Consider the following 22,404-nt stretch of genomic DNA (forward strand, 5'->3'; position numbering starts at 1 on the left):
GAGCTTCTAGCTTGTGAGAGCTGGGTAGGAAACAGGGTGATGAGGACAAGCTTGGAGGTCAGGATCAATCTCTGGAATTCTGCTGGAGGAGAATGGAAAGAAGGCATCTGGGATTGTGATTAAGGAAAGCAGACATACTAACAGGGGGAAAGATAGTGGCGTCGAAGGATTAGCAGATTATGTTAGAAGAGGTGAGAGAAATGCAGCTGCAGGAAGCACTCCTCTGAATCCACAGTCTAGGAAACCAGCAGGTTTCAGCTGCCTGCCATACCTGAAGAGCCCGCAAGGCTGGAGGCCCCTGTACTGTCAGGCATATATGTGGGCTGGCACCGGAGCAGGAGTTGCTTTCACTGATGGCATTTTCCCAGACAGATGAACTTCAGGAGCCCACAGTCTACAGACCAGGGCATAAAGGACAATTAGGATTAGATTCCCTTCATATTTATTGTTTTCAGCAGACCTGTCAGAAGATATACCAGTATCACAATGGAATCTTGATGCTAGCAAGATGTCTGAAGCAGGATGAGGAAATACCCTTGAAAGAATACTGCAAAGGCAGCCTACATAAATTACTAGGTAGAATCATAGAATAGTAGATGACATGAAGTGTGGCTTATCCAAAGAAGGAAAAGTCTGACAAACAAGAGTAACAACCAGAATGACTTTTGAGGAAGACATTTTCAGTTTATTGTCAAGATGCTTTCTTCCCTCCTTTCTCAGCAAGTATTTTAGGTAACTTCTAACATGGACTAACAGTTTCGCGTGTAAGAGGTCACTACAATTTCCCAGACACTGGTGATAATTTCAGACAGAGCATGTTTGTGGCACAGAAAGTGATTTTTGAGATTCTTTGTTCACAAAATCCAACCTGGGTCTACATAGGTTGTCACGTCACACAAGAAGCTCATGCCATGAATTAGATGACCAATTTTTTGCATAGTTAGTCCTGGGCTCCAGCCTGTACTTCAGAAAAGACTTTCGTTTTACACAAGCTCACTTGTTTAGGGTTGTGCTTAACAGTCTAGAAACAAAGTAGTGCTGTGTCTTTTTAAACGTAAAGAACTAACCTGTCAGCTGCTTTTCATGTCCCCACACGCCACAGTTTCCATGTCTGACAATTTGGCAAAAAGATGTATCAGTAAATGGAGAAAACCAGTCTTGTCAATGTTCTGTGTTGGAATAAAGTGCTAAAACCTCCTGAATATTACACTGATGTACACCTTTTCACCTGTATGACACATCACAGGCACCTTTCTGCCCAGGATTTTCTCTAGTGATTTTCTCAAGTGATTTTCTCATTACCATTAATGAGGCCAGTGACAGAAACAGGGACAAAGTCCTTTCAAATGATCCTGAATGACGGCCTGGATAATGGATAAAGTGTGCTGTGTATGGGAATATGCCAGTTCCATCTGGGATTGCCAGTAGTTTGGAACTGTATGTCATGCCCATGGCTTGCAAGTGGATACAAGCTACCCCAAAGCCACACTTTCACTTGTGTGCTACTGCATGACCTCTGCTCCTGGGCATATGCTTCCTCGTGCGTATGTTCTTGTTGTCTTTAAGATCTCCTTTCTGCAATGTGCTTTGTGTTAGGACTCTATAAAAAGGTAAATAGATGAAAATCATTATCACTCCCTAGTTGGTGACTGTTGTGCCAACTGTAGAAATCTGGCCTTTCCTTTTTTTTAATCCTTCTGACCACATTGCGGTTCCCAGTTGACATAAAATTTACAACAGTCACCGTTTCTCAGGTACTGCATTACAACATTCTCATGAAGGAGAGAAGGATGGGACCATCTTTCAGACTCTGCTAGGGCAGCTTCTCCACTGGTGATGCTGCCTTGGGCACCGAATGCTCTTGTCACTGTAGTGCTCTTCGACTGGTTTTAAACTGGCCTAGAAAGCAGTTTGCCTTTTCCAGATCAAATTACTAGCTACTTTTCTAATAGTCTTTTCACACTGGGCTGCAGAAAAATGGACACAAATTCCTGCCTACAGGAGCTAACAGTGGATATTTGACTGACTTTTAAAGAAGACATTCTGTTACTACTGAGGTGTAACAAGAACAACTTGTGAGTTAAGTAATTCTTAAATGCTGCCACTGTAGAACCATTCTTTTTCAGATGCAGGTGGGACATTCTATTTCTGGTACTTCTTGTTTGTTGCCAGATTTTATATAATTGTTTTTGTAATTCATATCTTCACCCCAACCCAATTAGTTTTTACCATCTAAACAAGTGTAAGTAAACTTACATTTTTACTGTTTTTTTTCACAAGGTAGTGAATATGCAGGAACTTCTGGAACGTACATGTCCTAACAGATGTTTACTTTTTTTCTTCATTCAGTACCTAACAATTTCTGTTTTATACTGCAGGCTGGTGCACAAATAGAGCAGTATGCTACAGACAGAAGCGACTGGGATTGACTTTTCTCCATACTGTATATACCCCACGACACGCATATACCCCCACATTTGGATTCACTATTAACAGACAATTTCAAACTAGAAATCAGTGACATTTTGCATTTGCATTGTTGGCGGAAGAACTGATGGGCCTGTAAGTGTTGGTTGTGCATTATGTGAAAGAACCTTACTGCAAAAGAGGTAAATTTGCAACATAAAACATACTCACTTCTGCTGGGGAAGCACTATCAAGGCTTTTACCCAGTCTTTCAAAACAACAGATGATATAGCACATCTTTACATCTTTATCAACATCTCTTTTACTCTGCTGAGTATTTATTAATTCACACCAGTGTAGCCACAGTCATAATCCAGTACGTAATACCTGGCAAGATTTTAATCCTGATTTAAAGTTGGTAAGGCCTCTTTAGAACCAAGAAAATTACCTAATTTCAGAAGGCTTTCTTTTCTCATCTTGTCTGGGAAAGAAATGAACTTCTGAAAGTTCCTCAGAAAATAAAGGGGGTAACTCAAGAGCTAAGATAATGTACTTTGAACATAATATAGCTAATGTAATTTGTAACTTTGTGGCTTTTGTGAGTGCTTAAATTATTTTAAATAAAATAGATAAAATTATTCCTCATTGCCACTGTCAGTTATTTAACACTTTGTTTTTTTTTGTTGAACTCTGTCCTTTTCATCTTCTCTTATAGAAGCAAACAGTGAGGCATTCTGAACCACCTGAAAGTCCTGTAGTAACAGTTTTGTTGGAGCAGCAAAAGCCACTATAAATGGCTTTTCCAGAACATTGTGGGAGCCAAACAATACCTGGCAAGATGTATTTGCTTGCAATCCATGTATCCCTGTGCTGCATGCACAAGTGGTCTCTCTTCTCTTCCAGAAATAACTGAAGGCTTAGCAAATTACCACAGCACAGGTGTCTGTGGATAGCTGGAGCAAGTCCATGGAAATCCCTGGATGCAGGGCACTTGGTAGAAATTAGGCAGGATGAACCTGAGGTTTAATCTTCCTGATCCTATATTCTTCCCAGACTCCAGGCATGGCTTTTCTGTGCAGAACCCCTCCCAGAGTTGTGCTCGAGTCTATAGTCACCTGCCTGGTGTTGCCTGGGCACTCCTACAGCATTCCGCACTTCAGCCCATTACTGTTTCTCTAAACTCACACGGTTTTGCTCTTTTTCCTTTTCTAAAACATTTTCCCCGTTTGTCTGACTTTGGCCTTCTATAACCTTTGAATCATAAAAAAAAAAAATTGACTATTTTTTCTTACCCCTTGTTGTGACTATCCTCCTGTTGTTCCTTTGCCTTTTTCTCTCTTCTGTACTTAATGAAGCTTGTCTTGAAGAATCTGCATATCCTGCCCGCCTCATACCTTACTGTTGTTCTGTGAATTCACTATACTTTTCTTCTCAGTAACCTTCCTGCTTCACCCTTTCTGCCATTATTTTGTGCCTTCTTTCATGCCAAGCCTTATGCATGAACCAGCATCTAATCCTGGTTCTTCAAAACCCTGCCTTCATCAAATCTTCTTTCCCAATTCTTTTAACTGATTTCCAGTAACCTTTCAAACCTCCTCTCACCAAGCTATTGCTCCTTGCATAACTATCTTTCACTGAAGTTAATAAATTCTCCTCTCTCCAGTATATAAACAGTGAAGGCTTGTAAATGCCAGAGCCTCATGAATGTATTAATAACTGAGGGGCTCTAATTCTAAGGGAGATTGGGGCTGCCTACATCTAACAGCAGTAAGAAAGAACTCTGAACATCAAGAAAGGAAGCAAAGAATGAGTTAATAAAGAGCAGAATTTAGGAAAAGACTGATGCTAAAAATCATTCCCAATAAAAGGAAAACCAGAAATTAATCTCACATCTAGCTTCAATAATGAATTTTGGTTCAGAGGCAAACAGTAAACCAACTGTAAACTCTGTACAAGCCCTCTAACTGACAGTAAGATTCATTAAGCATCAGGATGACAAGTCTCCTTTTTCTCCTTAGCATGGTCAAAGTGTGTGTATTTTTCATCCTCTTCTACTGCTCTGGATGTCTTTAGCAGAGGTTTGCTAAATTTCATCTATACTTGTTGACCAATAAAGCCGCAAATGAATGAAGCAAATGAAGGAAGCTTATAGTGGAAGAAAGCAGCTTTGAGGTTGGATGCATGACAGAAAATTAGTAATGTTTTCCTTAGCATAATTACATACACACCAAAGTTGTTGCCAGTACAGAAAACACAGCCTAAAGCTGTGATGCTCTTAAGGTTTTGTAGCGGAAACTTGGGCCAAGGAGTGTATTGCTGAGGAAACAGCTACTGACCAATTAATTCTGTGTGCTGCTACAGAGCATGATGGCAGTGGGGAGATGACACACTGGTATCTCCTTAAGCAAGTTTCCTCAGTTGCTTAATAAGTATCATTACAAGCACTATTAAACATATTTCAGCACATTTAATGTATTTCGCTGTACCTTATACTGTGTACAGTGTAGTCACATAGCATCATCAGTAGGGCTACACAAACACTGCCTTCAGCCAAAACCTGAGCCTCAACCCAAACTCACCTAACATCAGATGCAGGTTTTAGACGAGCATCAAGGCTACCTGTTGCCAGAGGAGAAATCCAGTCATGCAACATTCAAGTTAAATGTCACCTACCTGCCTTGACAAGATGGTGTGCATGTGAGCTGGGACTTCACAAAGAGCTCCCCATATAGCCTATAGCAATACCCAGCAGCATCAGCTGGCCAGCATCAGGGAAACAAGCTGGCCAGGCTCCCTCCCTCCTACAGGCACTTCATGCAGAATGCTGCCAAGTCCTGCATGAGCTGCACACACTGTAATTTTCTCCAATGCTGCCATTTTTCACTTAGATGATTTCCCCATTTGTAAACACTAAAACAAAGCCTGAGCATTTTCCTGTCGGGATGGTGGCATAAGGACTAGTCAGCAGTTACACATAGCTCTAAAAGGGGCAGTACCTGCTGTGGAAAGGACACTGTGCTCTAAGTTCCATGTGATTAGCTCTGGGAGAAACACCAAAGCAACACTCATCAGACATTTAGTAGCTGCAGGACATTTTGCACAATCTCTTTGCAACAGTATGTAGTTCTGATCCATATTAATAATACCTGAAACAATCTATCCAATTAGGTTTGCAAGTAATTAAAAAAAATCCATCAGTCTCTATTTACCATTCAAACATAGTGGAAAGTTTGCTGTGCAGCACTTAATCCCACACATGTTAAAGTGAGTGCAGCTGGATTCACCTTCTCCATTTCACTTTTCACACACTGCTTATAATCTGATTCTCCAAGAATTTTAGTTTTTGGGGACAGGTTGCAAGTAAAAGGGAAGTAGTAGAAACTCTCACAAAAGATACTGTCAGAAATTTAGGATTACTTTAATTTTTTAGTCTCAGCATTGAGATGCCAAAACAGGATAGATGGGTAAGCAGGCTTTAGTTGTCTGTGAAGTGAATTAGTACATTTTGTGATGAAAACTGGAGATTAGTAGCTGGATGCATGGTTTATGGCATTTGGTGGGTTGCCATATGCTGTGGGACACATCTTTTGAAGGAGATTTTAATCAACTCAAAAGACAATATGGCAACTGGCAGCCTTTTTCTTTATTGAAGCAAAGTCACAGCATTTTCATGACTATTCCCCTCTTGGGAAGGGAAGAGTTAAACAAAGGCCCCTGAAATTTACATTACTAACAAGTAGAAGGATTGAAGAAAGAGATTACAAGCATATTTCTCTAAAATAAATAATCTACAAAGAGTGCTTTTTCTTCTTAAAAGCAATCTAAAAATGTATAAATTCTACGGTAGTGAGATCAAAAGATATTTTAACAACTTTCAGTATTTACAAACAATACAAAAACTGCGCACGCCATCAAATGATGCAAAATTCCCCTTAAAAATTAAAAGCTTCATTGCTACTAAGAACCAAAAACTCCAGCCAATATTTCAGTTTTAATTAATGGTCTTCTTTGAAATTGGAAAACCGTTATGTGGTTTTATTACCTGTAAAATATATAATAAAACTGAACCTCACTAAATTATTCAGGTTAAAAAAGAAGAGAAATACTGCAGGCAAATCAGAGGAAAGTAACTTATTCTTTGGTAACCAAAAGTTAGCAAGTATCTGTATTTCAAGTGATGAAAAGTAATAATCTTTCCATTTTGACAAATGGAAGACAGACTTCTGGCAAAACACAGCTCCCATTTCAATTCTGAAAGACAAGGCTCCACCTGCAGCTCTGTAGTGCAAGTTCTCAAAGTCAAATTTTCCTTTCTAATTCAGAAATGTCACCCTTACAAACTCTGGCAGTACACTGCTTAATTCCTCTTCCACCTTTCTGCTGTCTGCTCGCATCCTCTGCACACATCCAGTTGTTCCAGTTCTCTAAGGGAATACTCCAGTCAAGGAAGCAATTCACTTGGATATGAGTGTTTCTCCAAGCATATATGTGTGTGGCTGCATAGCAGCTAGTGGGGTGTTATAAATCTCAGCTCCCTTTTCCATGTTAACTACGCATTTCATTTTCCCTCAGGAAAAAACAAAACTAGAGGTACCCTGGACCAATTCATAACCTGCTGCACTAACTGCTTTAGCAGGACACGCTCCACTGAACACTGGGGGCATACCCCAGTAATAAGCCATATTAACACCCCAGCACCAACCCTACTCCCTTCCCATAGGTGAATGGGCCTCATTGTGCCTCTCCCTGCTTAATGAATGCACTACGCTGCACCTCTACAATGCTTTTGAAGCAAACATCCAGCTTGTACCACAGGAGCCCTCCCATTCCTCTTTTTCAGGCTTATTCCTAAATGTTGCTCGCGCAATTGCAGTCAAGAAAAAGAAAAACTTCACACCCCTACAGGCTCTGTGAAAACTCCCCCCCAAGAGGACTTCTAAGGCTTTACACAAAAAAACAAAATTCAACTGTTAACCTTCTTTAAGCCACAGACCACTCATTCAGCGCAAGTCCTCCCCCCCCAACCCAACCATGCAGAACTATCATTGCTTTAGCATTTAAACACACACATGCAGTTCATGGATTAAATGCTCAGCAAAGTAAACTTGTCCTGATCTGGGCTTTCTTCTGGAATCTAGTCCTCCATTATTTTCTAGACTAATATCCAATGCCTTTTGTCACTGTCTCATAACTTTCATTCAGCTGAAGGACTTAGATACTTCCTTGAAGCACCTGGTTGAGTCAGTAAGTCTAAATGGGTTGGATCCAAGGTCTCCTTGCAGCCTGCCTCCTCAGCATACGGAAAGTCATTCACGTCCATTTCATCACTGTTAAACATATCAAGCTGTCTCTCTTGCTGCTCTTCCAAAGTCCTTCGGACCCTGCCCTCTGACTGTTCCACCAGCTCCCCATCTCCTTCACTAATGACGGTCATGGGGCTGCTCTGGATGCGGTTGCGGACATTGTATTTGCTGCTGGCAGCAGAGGGGGGTGTCCGGGACCGGCCGTACCTAGTGCCAGAGAAGGACATGCTCCTTGGCATCAAGCCCTCACTCTTGGCCCACTCTTCCTGGGCCCGTTTGCTCTTGCTGGGTGAGCAGCTGGTAGGGCTGTCAGAAACATCCGGGGACACATCCGTCTTTGTCCGGTGGAACCGCGGGTCCGTGTTCTTCAACATCTCTGCCGCAGACATGCGGGAGCTGGTGTCACAGCGGCTCCCTTTCTTCAGCAGCAGGGCTTTGAAGTTGTCGTTGCTGGTGCTGCTCTTGCGAACGCTCCTCTGGATAGATCCGGCTTGTTTAAGGGTAGTTAAGGTTGGGGAAGCACCAGTGGGCGTTACGGGGGGCGACGGAGAATGGTTGCGGGTACGGTCGTCTTCTGAATCTTTACGGCCAAGGACTTTCCTTTTGGATCTGAGTGAGAAAAACAGCAAGAAAAGAGGACCAAACAAAAAATTAAACTTTTTACCTCTCCTAATTAAACTCATCTTTAAAGGGATGACAATGAATGAAGCTAAAGCAGAGAGAGGGATAATGGAGAAGTAATCTAAATCTAAAGTATGAGTAAGAACACCACCAAAACTGTACAGGCATTAATGTAGGTATTAGAGGTATAAGCTAAATTTTATTGTTCTTCTGCAAATCTGGAACAATGAAACTACTAAAACTGGCAATATGATGTCCAAAGCACTTCAGCAAGTTTAGTATATCAGGCTTTCTGAAGTCAGTGTTCAACTGCTAAGATTAATGCATTATAAAGATTATACACGGTGCCATTTGTCTGTTAGGTTGTGGACCTGATTAAAAATACATCATCTACAGTATGTTTGGGGTTTTTTGTTTTCTTTTGGTCTACTATTTCATTTGATGCTCTTTGGAGAATTAGGAGGGCAGTTTAGTGCACTTGCTTTTAGAAAAGGATACTGCAGTGCACTGCTGCTGAAGTTAAGATGGAATAAAGGGAGCCACAGGTGACTACTCTGGATTAAATAATTTAAAAAACAAAAGTCTCCTCCTTGATCTAAATATTAACTGAATAGTGAAAATTGAGTCTTCCAGCTTCTAGTAAGATGTACAGACAAAATTCACAGTTCTGCTGGTGCTCAGTCATTGCAACTCTGCAACTAAATGAAGGAGAGACCAACTTCCTGACATGAAAGTTATCTTTCCAAATGAATGGATGGAGTGTTTTTTAATTTCAAGTAAAGCGCAGGGATAACAAAAACAAAATTAAGAAGCAGTTATGGAGGTGGGAATAAGTGGAAACTGGACTTCTATTGCCCCATTTTCCCATTATTATAAATCTTAAAGAAATGTGTTACATGCCTGGTATCTGCAACAAAGTTCTGTTGCTTCTTTGCAGGCTAAGCAAGAATTAATTCAAAACATCGTATAAAGGCTAATTTTACATATGCTGTTTTGGCCAAAGTTTAAAACAAGCCAGGAGATTTGTTACAAGATTAGCATGCTGTAGTTTGGTATGAATTTTTATCAACCATGTGTTCAGTACAGATCATTCCCCTTGTAAAACAGGTTTCTACTTAATGTGATCTTTAGCTCTACTTTCTTAAAGGCCTTGAGATTTTGCCAAGGCAAGCCCAAATGTCGTTTTACACTGCAGCCTACTGATAATAATCCTTCCCCCCAGAAAACAAAGTAGCAGGATCTGTCGGCTGAGTAGGTGACAGCAACAGACATTGCCATAAACTCTGCGAAGACTGTGGAGTGATGCTGTCTCTCTAGTGGTGAAGTTTATGCACAGATCACTTATGATGCCCCCACAGGCAGCTGTAACAGCTGTTATTTTCAGCTGCTGCTGCCTCCACCTGCCTTTCTGGAAGAAGAATGTAATACCAGCATCCAGTCAGGATGAATAGACACCAGAAGATAGTACAGAGATAAAATGATGCCTTTAGTAGTGGCAAACATAAGAACCTTGCCTGGATTTAACTGTGTGTCGGTACTGTAGGCACCAAGTGAATGTGGTGCTTGGATGCTCTGTGAGTCTCTATCCGAACATGTGTGCGCATTAGTTACAGGAAAAATACTTCCCTTCATTAGGGTTTTGGCTGCCTATGGGTATCTTTAAACACTGTAATGCTGGGGTTGTACTGATGCCAAACCCCAAATGAAATTCCAAATATACAGAAAGCAAAATTCAGTTGCAAAGATCTTTAGGGCAAGACTGTTATCCTGCTTTGATGCTGAACTGCTAGACTGTGAATGCAGTGCAGAACACTCCATGCTTTTCTCAGCATGTATGAATTATGTCATAAACTTCAAATTAAGAACCAAATTTGGTTTTGGTGGCTTTTCAGACTGAGATAGGGTACATATTCAAAGAAATCTGTGACTTAAACTTTGATTGTTCTTCCTGTCCTTAACACACATATCACTAAATTTCTCATCTTACTCCAAAACACATATTCAGGAGTTCCAGTCCCCAAAATAACACCTTTTACAAATAGTGTGTGGGCCGAAACAAGCCATTTTTAATTAATTAACAACCAAGGAAGATAGTAGTTCAAGTCTAAAGCCAGCAAAAGCAAGGTCTTAATAACAAATGTGTGAAGCAGTTTTAACTATGTCACATCCAGTTCCATTGTCCATTTCCCCATAAACTCACAAATTACACATATGTGCATACACACAGAGATCCACTCCCTATCTGCATACAGAATGGAGAAGGGCTACTGGCCAGAATACTTCATTCTAAAAACACATTTGTCACAGTCCTGGCAAGTGCCATACAACACAAATGCAACAGACCATTTTTAGAACAGCTCTCACAAGCCAAGTCCTAAGGAGTAACCGCGAGTTATAAAAAGTCAGTATCATATATATGGAATTTTTGTAACATCTGAAACAGAATAGTTTCAAAGATGAAAAGAACAGCACTTGCATCCCAAGTGATGCAGTCTCCCAGCCACGTTCTTATAACAGGCTTTCCCCATCCCTCAGTACTCCGGATGCAGAACTCATGCACAGCTTCACAAACTGACTAAACGTATATAAATCTATACAGATGCTGCCAGGTGTCCTCTGTGACCAGGTAAAGAGGTGGCCCCTGTACCTTTTGAAGTTAAAGACAAAGCCACAAGATGGCACTACCACTACATCGATTCTAATCTAAAAGCGAGCTCAGTAGTTTAGTGGTAATGGTCTTCTGTGTGTACTGTTTAAATGGTGCACACGTTTCATTTTGTGGTTTTAAGCCTTTTTTTTGTTGTTGTTTAGAACTTCTGGTGAACTGCACAAAAATCTAGTTGTCTATTGAAGGTATTTTGTTTTTAAGGGAAATGAATAATGTCGTTGATAATAAGAGCCAGTATTGCACATTTCATTCATGAACCAGTTTGACACAAGACACCCGACCTCAGGCTGGATTATGGCAAACTATAATCCAGCGTTTGCCATATGTTTTGCCATATGACTGACATGTTGTGTTACTTGCCAGTTTCAGCCACGCTTGCCATGAAGCATTAGCGTTGAGCCTCTGTCCCAAACTGCACCATATAAGCAGCGAAGAGAGTAAAAAGAGATGGAGAAGAACAAGAATGAAAACAAAAAGATACACAGAAAAAGCAACAGCAGAGTTAATATGGCAGATTGAGAACAGTACAATAAATACTAGACGTAACTGATATTTTAAGGGGCAGGTTACTTATAATACAATCTACATTGATTTAATCTGATAGCTCTTAGTTCTGAATTGATTAAAATATATTTATAGAACAATAAAACACAAGTTCTTTATCTTTTTCATATATTGCCTTACTAGAAAGCTGATAAATGCATGCTTTCTGTTACAGCAATGACTGTTGTAACTGGGTGTTTTAGTAAACGTTAAATTAATTTCTGACAGAACTACAGGACCTGACTGTGGGAAGGGCAATTTCTGCAGTACCTGTGAATGGCTGCAAAAAGATCTTCGGTAGTCCTTGGTCTCGCTGGTGTTGCCACTCCATCCGCCTCTTCCCCATAACTATTGCTTGGCAGGAATGAAGTATGTGCTGTATCCGATTCGAACACCTCCACTATGCAGAGAAAACGAACAATATTGCCAGTCCATTGTGGGAACCCAATGGGCATATAGTCCTGAAACCTGCTCACACTGCCTCTGATCAAGTGAGTGCACTGCTGTCATTGCTGTGATTTCAGAACACTTGCTGAGAAAACTGCAGTGCACAAAATGCCTGTGCTTGCTTACACACATAGACAGAGAACAGTGAAAGAAAATGCTTCCACTAATGCAAAATAAAAATTAACAAAGCTAACCACATTTTCATAGCATGAAATCTCAGCACAATTGGATAAAGCATCATTTTCTTTCCATGTCTGCAATAATGAGAAGTCAGAAAGGAATTGTAAGAAATCTCATGAAGTATTAATTGGGTCCCTGCAACTTTCTTTAGGCTTACAGTTGTAATTATTGCAAGAGGTTCTTTTCTCTACAGAAGCCCACCTTAATGCTAGGATTGCTATTCTCACTCCTCAGCTTCTTTAAAATACTGCTGCATCTGAAAAAAAAGGCAAAGAGACTCACCAGTTTCGTTTTCTTGAGATAGGTGCCCGTCAGTGTTACTGCCGCTGTCTTGGCTGCTGCCTGAACTGCTTCCTTCTTCAAAAGCAGACTGCTCCTCCTGCCTGGGTTCTTCTTGAACTGGTGATGCAGCAGGCTGTACCACAAAGGCATTAGCTCCCACTGTCTCTGAGAAGGTGAATCCAGCAGCTCCTCCCTCAGGAACCAGGCTGCCAGAGTCCATCTCGCTAGAACTGAGTCCATCTGTAAGACAATTTCTCGCCTCCTCGCAGTGTGCAAGCACAGCGTCTCTCTTAGTTGGGCTTGATGTGCTTCTGACAGTATCACTCACTTCAGCTTTTTTCTCCACTGTAAGATCTAACTGTGGAGGTGGTACAAGAAGGAACAGTTTGGGTTTCTTTGAAATGGGAGGTGGTTTCTTGTTTGGCAATATGACCTGAGTCTTGTCGGGAGATGCTGGTGACCCCTGAAGTGACATGCCAGAATGCAGGTCTTCACTCTGCACTGAAGGCTCAGGTGTGTCTTCACCAGTTGTCCCCAGTGCATCAGCTTCAAAAGACTTGTTAATAAGACCAATGGCACTCACAGGTTTTTGATCCCTGTCAAGTGCAGGTACATTATCAGACAGAATGACAGGAGAACCCCGAGCCAGTGTTTGAATTGAGTTTTTAAATGAAGTGCCTTGAGTTTTCATTTCCTCTTCACCTACGCTGCTGCTGAGTCTTAGTGAGAGAGATGGCTTCAGGGAAGACTGAGATGATGAGCTTACAGTACCCTTTTCCTGAGAGGCAGTTTCAGAAGCAGATTCAGGTGATGGTTCACCTTCTGTCGCTTTTTTCACAGACCTCAGCTGCACCATTTGCAATGCTTTGGTAGTTACTAAAGGCATCACAGGTCTTGATGAATCTTGCTTGTTGAGTGGCTGTTTCACTGGACTGTAGCAAGACTCTTCCTGGTTACGTTTCTTAAAAGAATACTGTGGGCATATTGTTGCACCTTTTGTTAGTTTGGGATCAAGAGGTGGTGCTGGTGGCGGGACAGCTAAGGGGAAAGTGGAAGGAGAAAGACAAGGGGAAGAGAATGAACTGATGGAGGCTTCTTGTGGAAACCATGGGACAGTCTGGGCAAAGGAAGAATTTGCATCAGCTTCTGGTGGAGGAGGCGGGAAGGTGGGAGAGGCTGGCAGTGGTGACAGATCCATGACTTCTGCTGGAGGAGGAGGAGGGGGAGGAGAAACTTCAGGGCAATGTGGAGGAGGTGTTGGAAGAAGAGGTGGCAGAGGGGAAGCACCAGAATCCGGAGCGGAGCTCAGGGTGGAGTCCAGTTTCTTCACACTCACACTCCCTTCAGTAGATGTATTTGAAGAAAGAGAAGTGGAGGAGGAAGACATGGAGAGCGAAGACAGAAGAGAGGACTTCCTTTCAGGCACTTTAGGCTTCAGCTTGGATTTTCCATTTCCTGATGATGCAGATTTTAAAATTACAGGCACTGGAGTAAGTGCAGTGGGTGTATTGGACTGGCTGGAGTACCCACTCGATGGCGATGTGACTCGGTGGGATTTCTCCGGAGAAGTGCTCTTTGGTTTGGTCAGTCCACTGGGCACCTGTGGCACAGAAGCCCTTGAGCCATCACTGAAGTGGCTGATGCTGTAATCGCTGAGAGCAGATGATGTACTGGCAGAATGGGTCACTGGGGATTTTACCTGGTCATCTGCCACGGCTGCATAGTCACTGTAGTAACCCCACTGGTCTGCATACTCTGACTTGATGCTACTTGTTTCACTCTGAGAGGGAGTGACTGTGCAGATGGAGTAAAGGTTTGGAGCAGTGGTGGACATCATGCTGCTGCTTGCGCTGACTGAGCTTTGGCTGCGGGAGCGCAACACCCAGGGATCCTCATAATCACTGCAGGGACTCTGGGAAGGGGAGCTGCCATTTTTGCATTTGAGATTCAACTGCAGAGAATGCTGAAGGGTGGCAATCAGGGTTTCATCAAGTACCTGTCCATTCGACTGGGTTTTTTTCTTGGGCACCCTTCTGAGTGAGTCCGTTCTGGATGGTGGCAAAGGCGGCTTCTTTGCCTTTTTCAGAGAGATGTTTCTTACAAGGGATTTTTCACCTTGGCCTGACTGGTCATCCTGATGTTTTTTCTCCTTTCCTTCGAAGACATTTATCACACTGTCTCTGGAGTTCCCAAAACCATTAGTACTATCACAAGACATGTCTGATTTCAGTCCAGAGTCCATATGCATGGAACCATAATAACCATCATGGTCCACAGAATACAGAGAAGTAGAGTCATCTCTGACCGAAGTCCTCTCCAGGCTGCTGCTGCTCATGTTGCTACCAGGAGTGGCACAACCTGGTGTGGTACAAACCACCTTGTGTGAAGGGGTCTCACTGTTTTCTGCAGACTTGTACAGCCAATGCTCTGTGCTGTTTGCTGCCGCTTGTGCTCGCTCTCCAGAACAGCTAGAATCACTCCTACCATCGCTGTCCTGGGAAGGGTTTGGTAAAGTGAGATTGTTCCTACAGCTGTAGCCCACACTCTGAGACCCAGCCTCTGCATTTCCAGGAGTGCTAAGAGAGACAGCAGAGTCACCAAGAGAAAGCATCATGATAGCATTGGATGGGATGGTATCTGATGTCTGTGAGTGACGTGTGGAGCTACTCTCACTCCAGTTACCGCTTGAAGAATGGTGATCTTCTTTCCCACTTACTGCACTGCTGGCAACAGGATTGTCTCTTGGCTTTGGGTAGGCAGTGGAGCTGGTAATTTTATTGTCCAATGATCCAACACTCTGGGCAGCATGAATAACTATAACTTCTGAAGAGGATGACAGTGTTGCATTGGGTATGATGCTCGTTGAGTAGGTGGCATGAGGAGAGACCACGCATGCTGGGCTTGCGGACTTTTCACTATCATAGCTTCTCACCTCTTGAGACTTTGGCCTCGACAGGGTCCCTGTTGTGGAATTATTCCTCAGATGCACAACACTATCATCCACTTGCAATTTACTTATCTGGTAGGGTAAAGAGCCAGCGATGTCTTCTGTCTGCCTAGAGAGGCTCTGTGTCTGCTCTAGGGACTGCAGAGACACTCTTGCACCAGCCCGAGGCAAGCTGTGAAAACCTATGTCGCTATTTTGCCGAGAAGCAAATATAACTGCAGCAGAATCACTCATCACTGACATGTTTCCAGATGAGCTGGAGAATTGAGACATCTGGGCCGCAATGCCTTGTCCTTTCTGTGCTCGTATTCTTCTCATTGAAGGGGGCACAACTTTAACTTCTTCCGTCTGGCAGCTGGTGTCCTTGGTTTCAGAGCGCTGCATAGCAGAGCGGTAGCTGTCTAGTCTCCCTAGCGTGGAACAGTGATCTGGGACATACATCGAATGCCCTCGGAAATCACTTTGGCCAGTGCCAACTGCTGGAGTCAAAATAAAACAATTATTTCTTGAAGCACAAATTCATATTTATCTTCTTACTACTCATTTAAAACCAAAGAATCCCAGCAGAATACTTGACTGATCCCCATGCGCTTGCAGGTTATGCCTTCTGAAAAAGAATCTGCAACAATGGATTTTGCACAGGCATCCTGTGTTTTCTGCATTTCTCTTCCCTTTTTCTTTATTACCAGGAATCTTCGGCTTACAGAATTACCTGTGTTCCTGCCACACATTTGACACATGAAATCCTCTGTTTATGACATGGTAATAATTTCCATAGCAATCAGCTATTTCAGAAACCAAGCAGTACTGTTTTACTTCCAGTAGGCAAAGCAGCAGGCACAGACAAAGCCTGAGAAATGTGAAGTGTGTTTCCATGCTAATGCCTTGTGCAATAAAGAAAAGGGGAAGGAAGTCTGAAGACTAATATGAATAATCAGATCTGCTTTTTAAAGCATTACACTTCAGAAAAAAACATTTTCAGGAGGTAAGGATAGCTCTCCAAGCCTTGCTGTTCATCTGAAAGGAGGCTAACACATTGGAACATGCATTGTTATACCACAAATAATATATGTGCTCTAACAGCATTTACACAAAGACATTATCCAGCACTGCAAAGAAAAAAAAATAACATTTCTCCATACAACTACTTTCTATTTTTCCTACAGGAAAAACTCCTAAGAAATGGGGAAAAGAAACAGTTAGTACTGATGGTCGTCTCATCCTCAGCATGTCAGCAAATAAAAAATAACTACTTTAAAAAAAGAAGTGATAATCATATATTGGCATAAAAAATTCCGACTTTGAGGATAATGGAAAAACAGGTTTAGTTCAAAATACAGTTAGCACTGGGTCAGTAGAAGGGACTCCAGGGTTCTTTTAAATTTACGTTTTTATTGGTAGCTGCCTTTTAAAATCACAAACCAGAGCACTGCTTTAAAATTAGTCTGTGGAAGGCTGTTGCTTTTCAATTCAGTTGCATTACTGTAGAAACAGCAGACACAAATGGCAGGCGTGCTGCTGGATATGCTTGTAAGGATGCTGCATATGTCACTGCGGGGGAAAATTGGTTATTTCAAGTCTCCACCTTCGCTAGTCTTACAGCAGCAGTGAAGTAACAAGCACGCCTGATAGGACTGTTCTTCTTTTATATTTACTATATGAAACTGGATCAGGTATTCTTATCATGCAGCTTTAACCACCACTTAAAGTACATTTAATTATCCTTATTCTTGGCAGGCAAAAGAGGGGTTTTAGAACAAGGAAAAGAGGGCTCTGAAAAGGCTACAGTGAAAGCAGCACACACAAAAAGATTGTTTACTTCTTTTCCCCAGGCACATAAGTAGTCTTTTAGCAGCTTGAAGCCTATTTAGTTTCCTTTGTGTAGATTCTCTTGCTCTCATGAAAATGTAGCCTCTGCTTCTGGTAGAGGTTTGCAGCAAAGCTAGGTACTTGGATGCTGGCAAACGTCTTGGATAATCAGAGATACTGTCAGAACAGATGGACTACTGCAGCCAACCAAGAGAGGTATTTGCATATTCTGTATACAGTTATTAAGAGCAGTACAGTGATAAAAATTATTCAGTTTTGCTTTCCATGTGTATTTTTCTGGTATAGAATCAGTGTGTGCCCCTTTGGTTAAGAGAGAGACAAACATCAGAGCATACATTACAAATGTCTTGTGGAACTGTGACATCACTGATGACAACTATTAGCCAATTAAAAATACCCATAATAAAAATCTGTGGACTAAATAACCAGAGATGGGGTATTTACTTCTACCAGTGAGACACACACACGCACACAGAGAGAGAGACAGAAGGGTGGGGCTGGTGGAGACTGAAGCTGTCAGCACTACAAGAAGTATCTAACACTGTCACATACTGACCTGTGGCTGAGAACACCTCATTTCAGTAGGTATGTTTGTATTCACAAAGGAAGCTAAATGCACCCTGTTTCACAAGCAGTGTAACAGGGATGGATGGTTTATGCTTGTTTACAGCGTTACTAGTCGGGAAGGTAAATGGCAAAGTGGAACAACACTGGACTTACTAACCAACCTTTTCCTCCTTCCAAAACTAGGGGCGTTAGAATGCATTACTGGGACATGCTGTTTATGGCAAATGCACAACGATGTCCAAGATAGCAAATTAAACCTTGGCACTCCATCTGTGCCACTAAATAAAAGAGGCCAACTACTTTTTGTAGAAATGCAGCGTATTCTGAAATTACTTCAGCTTTGCTTTTAGCTTCATATGTATGCACAATCTTATACAAAGCTGTGAGAGTTTACTTCTCCTTTATAATACAGCAATTTCTCTTTTTACAGTTCCATTACTTGAAGAGGGACAACAGGAATCTGCAGGGAAAATGGTCCAGAAAAACTCAGACGAAGTTTGTTGACTCAAGTATTCTCTTAAAATACTGAGGATTTTAAGATTTTGGTGGAATTCAGAGGAGGGTAGTAAGGAGTATGTTATGGAGCCAGAAGTGGCTGCAATTTGGTGATATGATAAATGTGACTAAAATTAATTAATAATCATCTCGTCTGCATTTTATATTATCAGGTGCCCAGTAGCCCAGCAGCCAGTGCTACACCCGCCACAGGAGACCTGTATCTATATTCCTTTTCACTCCTTGCTATGCTGGAGAGACCTCTGAGGCAAATGCTCTTCCCTAATGCACATTATCAATGTAGACTACTGCAGCAAATAAACACCCACTATCTGAAACAAGCAAAATATGAAATATTTTACAACTCTTGCATGGAAGCACCAAGTGGTTCAAATGCACACCTTAGCTCCAAGCACTTGATCCAAGATAGGCACATACAGGTTACACCAGTTTTCCCTGACTCTGGTAGTTACTGGTGTTGTTCATTAGAGCTGACAGGGATTGAGACTGACGGCATATCTGATGGAAACTGAAAGTGTCTGCATGCAGTCCCTAGGACCAGGTACTAGCTCCTAGAAGATTCCCTGTGACTGATCTGGTGGTACCAGCAGCTTGCTGCTGAGAATCAGCAGAAAGATACTCAGCTTTGAAATGAGTGTATAGAATGAGGATCTGAGAGGATATGAAGTGTGTGTGTTGATACCATGAAGAACATGTTTGTTTCAACCGGTATACAGAAGTAATCTTTCTTCCCAAACTTCTTCTGACTAACCATTCTTACCAGAAGCCACAGGCACATTCCTAAGATCTGTTGCTTTCGTCTTCTCCTCCAGCCCCACCTAGCAATCCTCTTCCAAACCTGGTGACCTGGCCAACTCACTGTGCAGGCACCAGAACTTCCAGTGTTGCAAAAGAAATTGCTTATCTACTTTACCCTCGTACTCACATAAAAATGATTTTTAATAGACACTCAACAAGAAACAGACAAGTACATCAGTCTTATGGTAATTTTTAAGAATTTTCACTGTGCTCCATGAAGCATCTACAATCTCTCTGAGGGGAGAAAAGTACTGCAGAGAATCCTGTGATACTTTTCAGTACTGCCAGCTAAAAAATATCCCGATTCATTGCATATATCACTGTCACCATGAAAGGGAGAATTTTGATGGAGATGTAAGGAATTTCTTGATTCTGTTCATTTCACTAACTAAACAGCCTCTTGTAAAGATTATATTCCTGGCATTTCTGTCTTTCATCCCCCATTATAAAAAAGCAGACAATACATACTCTGGATGTATCTCTGGATGAATAATTCTGGAACTGTACAATGTTGAGAAACTAAAGCTATAAAACCAGTATTATTTAAAATGCACAATTAGCTATGAAATTCAGAGACACGTAACTCTTCAGATACTGTTGAAGTTGCAATTTGAAGCGGGTACAAAATTACTTTGCTTGAACAGCTGGGTATTTGTGTTGCATTTCTACAGATAATGGGGTTACCACTGGATATCCAGGATTCTTCTTAATTGTGGGACCTGAAACTTGAATGACTGCTAGTGCTGAAGGGACTAATTGGAAGAGAATATAAATTAAGAGTAGTCTTCAGTACAATAGCTTAGTTCCCAAAGATCAGAAGGACTTACATGCCCTCATGTTGCTGAGATGGAATTGTTTCCACTAGGACATGTCAAAGGAAAAACTTCAACAGTCCCAAATGATCCCAGGGACACTGCCAACTGTTGGGACAGGGCCAATGGGGGGCTAAGCTGTGCCACAAGAAAGAAAATGAGGGACTGACAGGTCAGGTGTCACTCATATCCATCCTAATGACTGATGGGAGGTCCTATATGTGACAACTCATTATTAACTCATGAAAATGGAAAGCAAGGGAAATGAGCTGAAGAAAAGTGTATGAGGTCAGTCTGGCCCTCTGAACCCTTTGGTAATGAAGAAAAGAAAAATGCAGATGGTGGTGGTGATGGTAGAAATCACAGAGCTGTAAAGCCCCTGAACTGTACCTTAGAGTGGGAAAAAAAATCACTGAAATTATCCAAAGAAAGTACATATATAAAACTGTAAGACACTTTTTGAAAACCAAGAAAGGACCGAAACTCCTGTTTGATTAAAGTGCCTGGGCCAAGAAATAAAACAGTGCAAAACTTTAAGATGGTTTCGTCTCCCCTGCTTTTATTTGCAAGATGAACTGCGGTGGAACTGAGACTCAGGTCTGGGACCTGCTCCTCCTGTAAGACAGAGAGGGAGTCTGAGACACCAGAAGCTGTCCATCGATGTCTGGGACTGCACCAGTGCAGAGCTCAGGAGAAATACAATCAGGTAATGCAGTAGGTTCACAAAAAGAAAGTTAGTATCAGCCAGATCCTAGAGCACTGACACAGAGAAGGGACCATGGAAGCATGATGAAAAAAAAGTATTTTGCTGCCTTTATTTCATCTGGGGTGCTGGAAGGTGTGGAGGAAGCTGAAGATAACCAAGAGCCAAGATAACCAAGAGCAAGGCCTGAGACAGGTTCTCCCAGGGAATGGATCATCCCTACTAAACTTCTGCTTGGGAATCATCTTGCCTGAGGGGAGAATAACAGTTTGTGTGTCAGCTACCATCTGAAGAAGACAGCTAGAGGTGATTGATAAATGGCAACACAGAGCAGAAAAACTGAGAGCACAGAAACCTGAAGTTTCATCATCTCAAAGTTTCTTGACCTTTCTGCGGTTTTGATCCAACACTGACTCCATTAAATATATATATACACATACATGCATATATATATATGTATGTAAGTTCTGTGAGACAATTAAGGTAATTAAGAAGTATGCAAAGCTCTTTTTTTTTACTGTTTTCTGCAGAGAGGAATGCTTTGCCTTCTCTGCTTAGTTTGGTGTCACTGATAAATAATACTAAAAGGGTCCTTACTGTTAAAAAAAAAAACTGTTCAGAAAACAACTGGTATCTCTAAGGTGGTACGCATCCCATACTCTTATTGTGTCTCAGAATCTCATCCACCACATCACATTTTATTTACAGAGCACTTTTTTACATGGGAGTTACCAATCTATGCAGAGGGTAGTTCATCACTGGAAGACACCTGTGAAAACACAGCAGTATTACAACACTCAAAAGCAGGAATGTTTAATGATACTTTCAGCACATGCCTCATGGGTGCAGTTAATGATTCCTTTCAGTACATTTGGCTAAATTCAAAGAGGGTACCAGAGCCACTGAGCTCAGGCCAGCAATCAGTGCAGGCTTTCCCTTCTATTTGGTCTTTTTTGTTACAAAGGAGCCAAAGCAGCCAGGGGAGAACCCCAGCAGCTTGGCCTGGCAGAAGCTCTTCCAGGCTCTCTAGCAAGAAAAGAAAACAGTTCAAGCTTGGTTGAAGCTTTGAGGTTCTCTCAAGTTTCTGCTTCTTTCTGAAGGATAAACAAGATGTAACAATAATCTGCTGTACATGTTGGTTACTTAGCCTGTGCACAGCAAATTTGGTGTACCAAGGGATTTTAATCTCTGTATAAATATTATAGCCATTCACAGCAATGCTTTAGGGAAGAAACAAAGAGATTTATTCAGCTGAAATCACAGGGAGAATGTCAATACACACAATGGAATTGCTTGATTTGGAATTTAGTCCAGATCCTTGTTCCGACCAAATGAACTGTGGAATGTTTTAAAACAATGTGTTTGTTTTGGGACAGTGTAAGAGAAAAAGGGAAGGGACGGCTACAGAAATATTTTGGGAGTGATAGGGGAGAAAAGGTAGAAAGAGCACTGAACAAGGATGGGAAAGACTTAATTTATTCCCAGCCTTGCCAGCAGCCTGGTGGGTGACTCCAGCTAAGTCACTTCACTCAGTATGCCTGGTTTCTCCATCTACAAAATGAAGACCCTGATAACTCTTCTCAAGTGCACTTTGTTTCTAGTGATGGAAAGCAATACACTAAAAGCATTGCTACTGCCATCAGAGAGTTATCCTGGCATACATTTTGCTGTCTGGACAATATACAACCACCACGGAATCAACATGAAGCTTCTAACACAACTTCCACTTGTAGGACAGATGGCTGAAGCCTCGTGTGCCTGCCGGTTGTGGGCCAGGAAAC

At 41.8% G+C, this 22,404-nt stretch overlaps 1 protein-coding gene across 5 annotated transcripts in view; it reads right to left on the minus strand.

The window, feature by feature from the left end:
* Window positions 1-659: 659 nt before the first annotated feature.
* Window positions 660-22,404, minus strand: part of NHSL1 (NHS like 1) — a 180,978-nt gene continuing 159,233 nt past the window's right edge. For 3 of the 5 annotated variants that reach the window (XM_034061121.1, XM_034061123.1, XM_031053980.2), the window contains 3 exons: window positions 12,451-15,876; window positions 11,812-11,941; window positions 660-8,318 (listed from right to left, as the gene is read on the minus strand). In XM_034061121.1, coding sequence (XP_033917012.1) covers window positions 7,601-8,318; window positions 11,812-11,941; window positions 12,451-15,876 — 4,274 coding nt within the window. In that variant the 3' untranslated portion in view covers window positions 660-7,600. The remainder of the gene's footprint in view (window positions 8,319-11,811; window positions 11,942-12,450; window positions 15,877-22,404) is intronic. The other 2 variants (XM_034061122.1, XM_034061124.1) reach the window with 1 other exon arrangement.

Source organism: Melopsittacus undulatus, chromosome 3 (genome assembly GCF_012275295.1).
Source record: "Melopsittacus undulatus isolate bMelUnd1 chromosome 3, bMelUnd1.mat.Z, whole genome shotgun sequence".
Classification (NCBI taxonomy): Eukaryota; Metazoa; Chordata; class Aves; order Psittaciformes; family Psittaculidae; genus Melopsittacus; species Melopsittacus undulatus.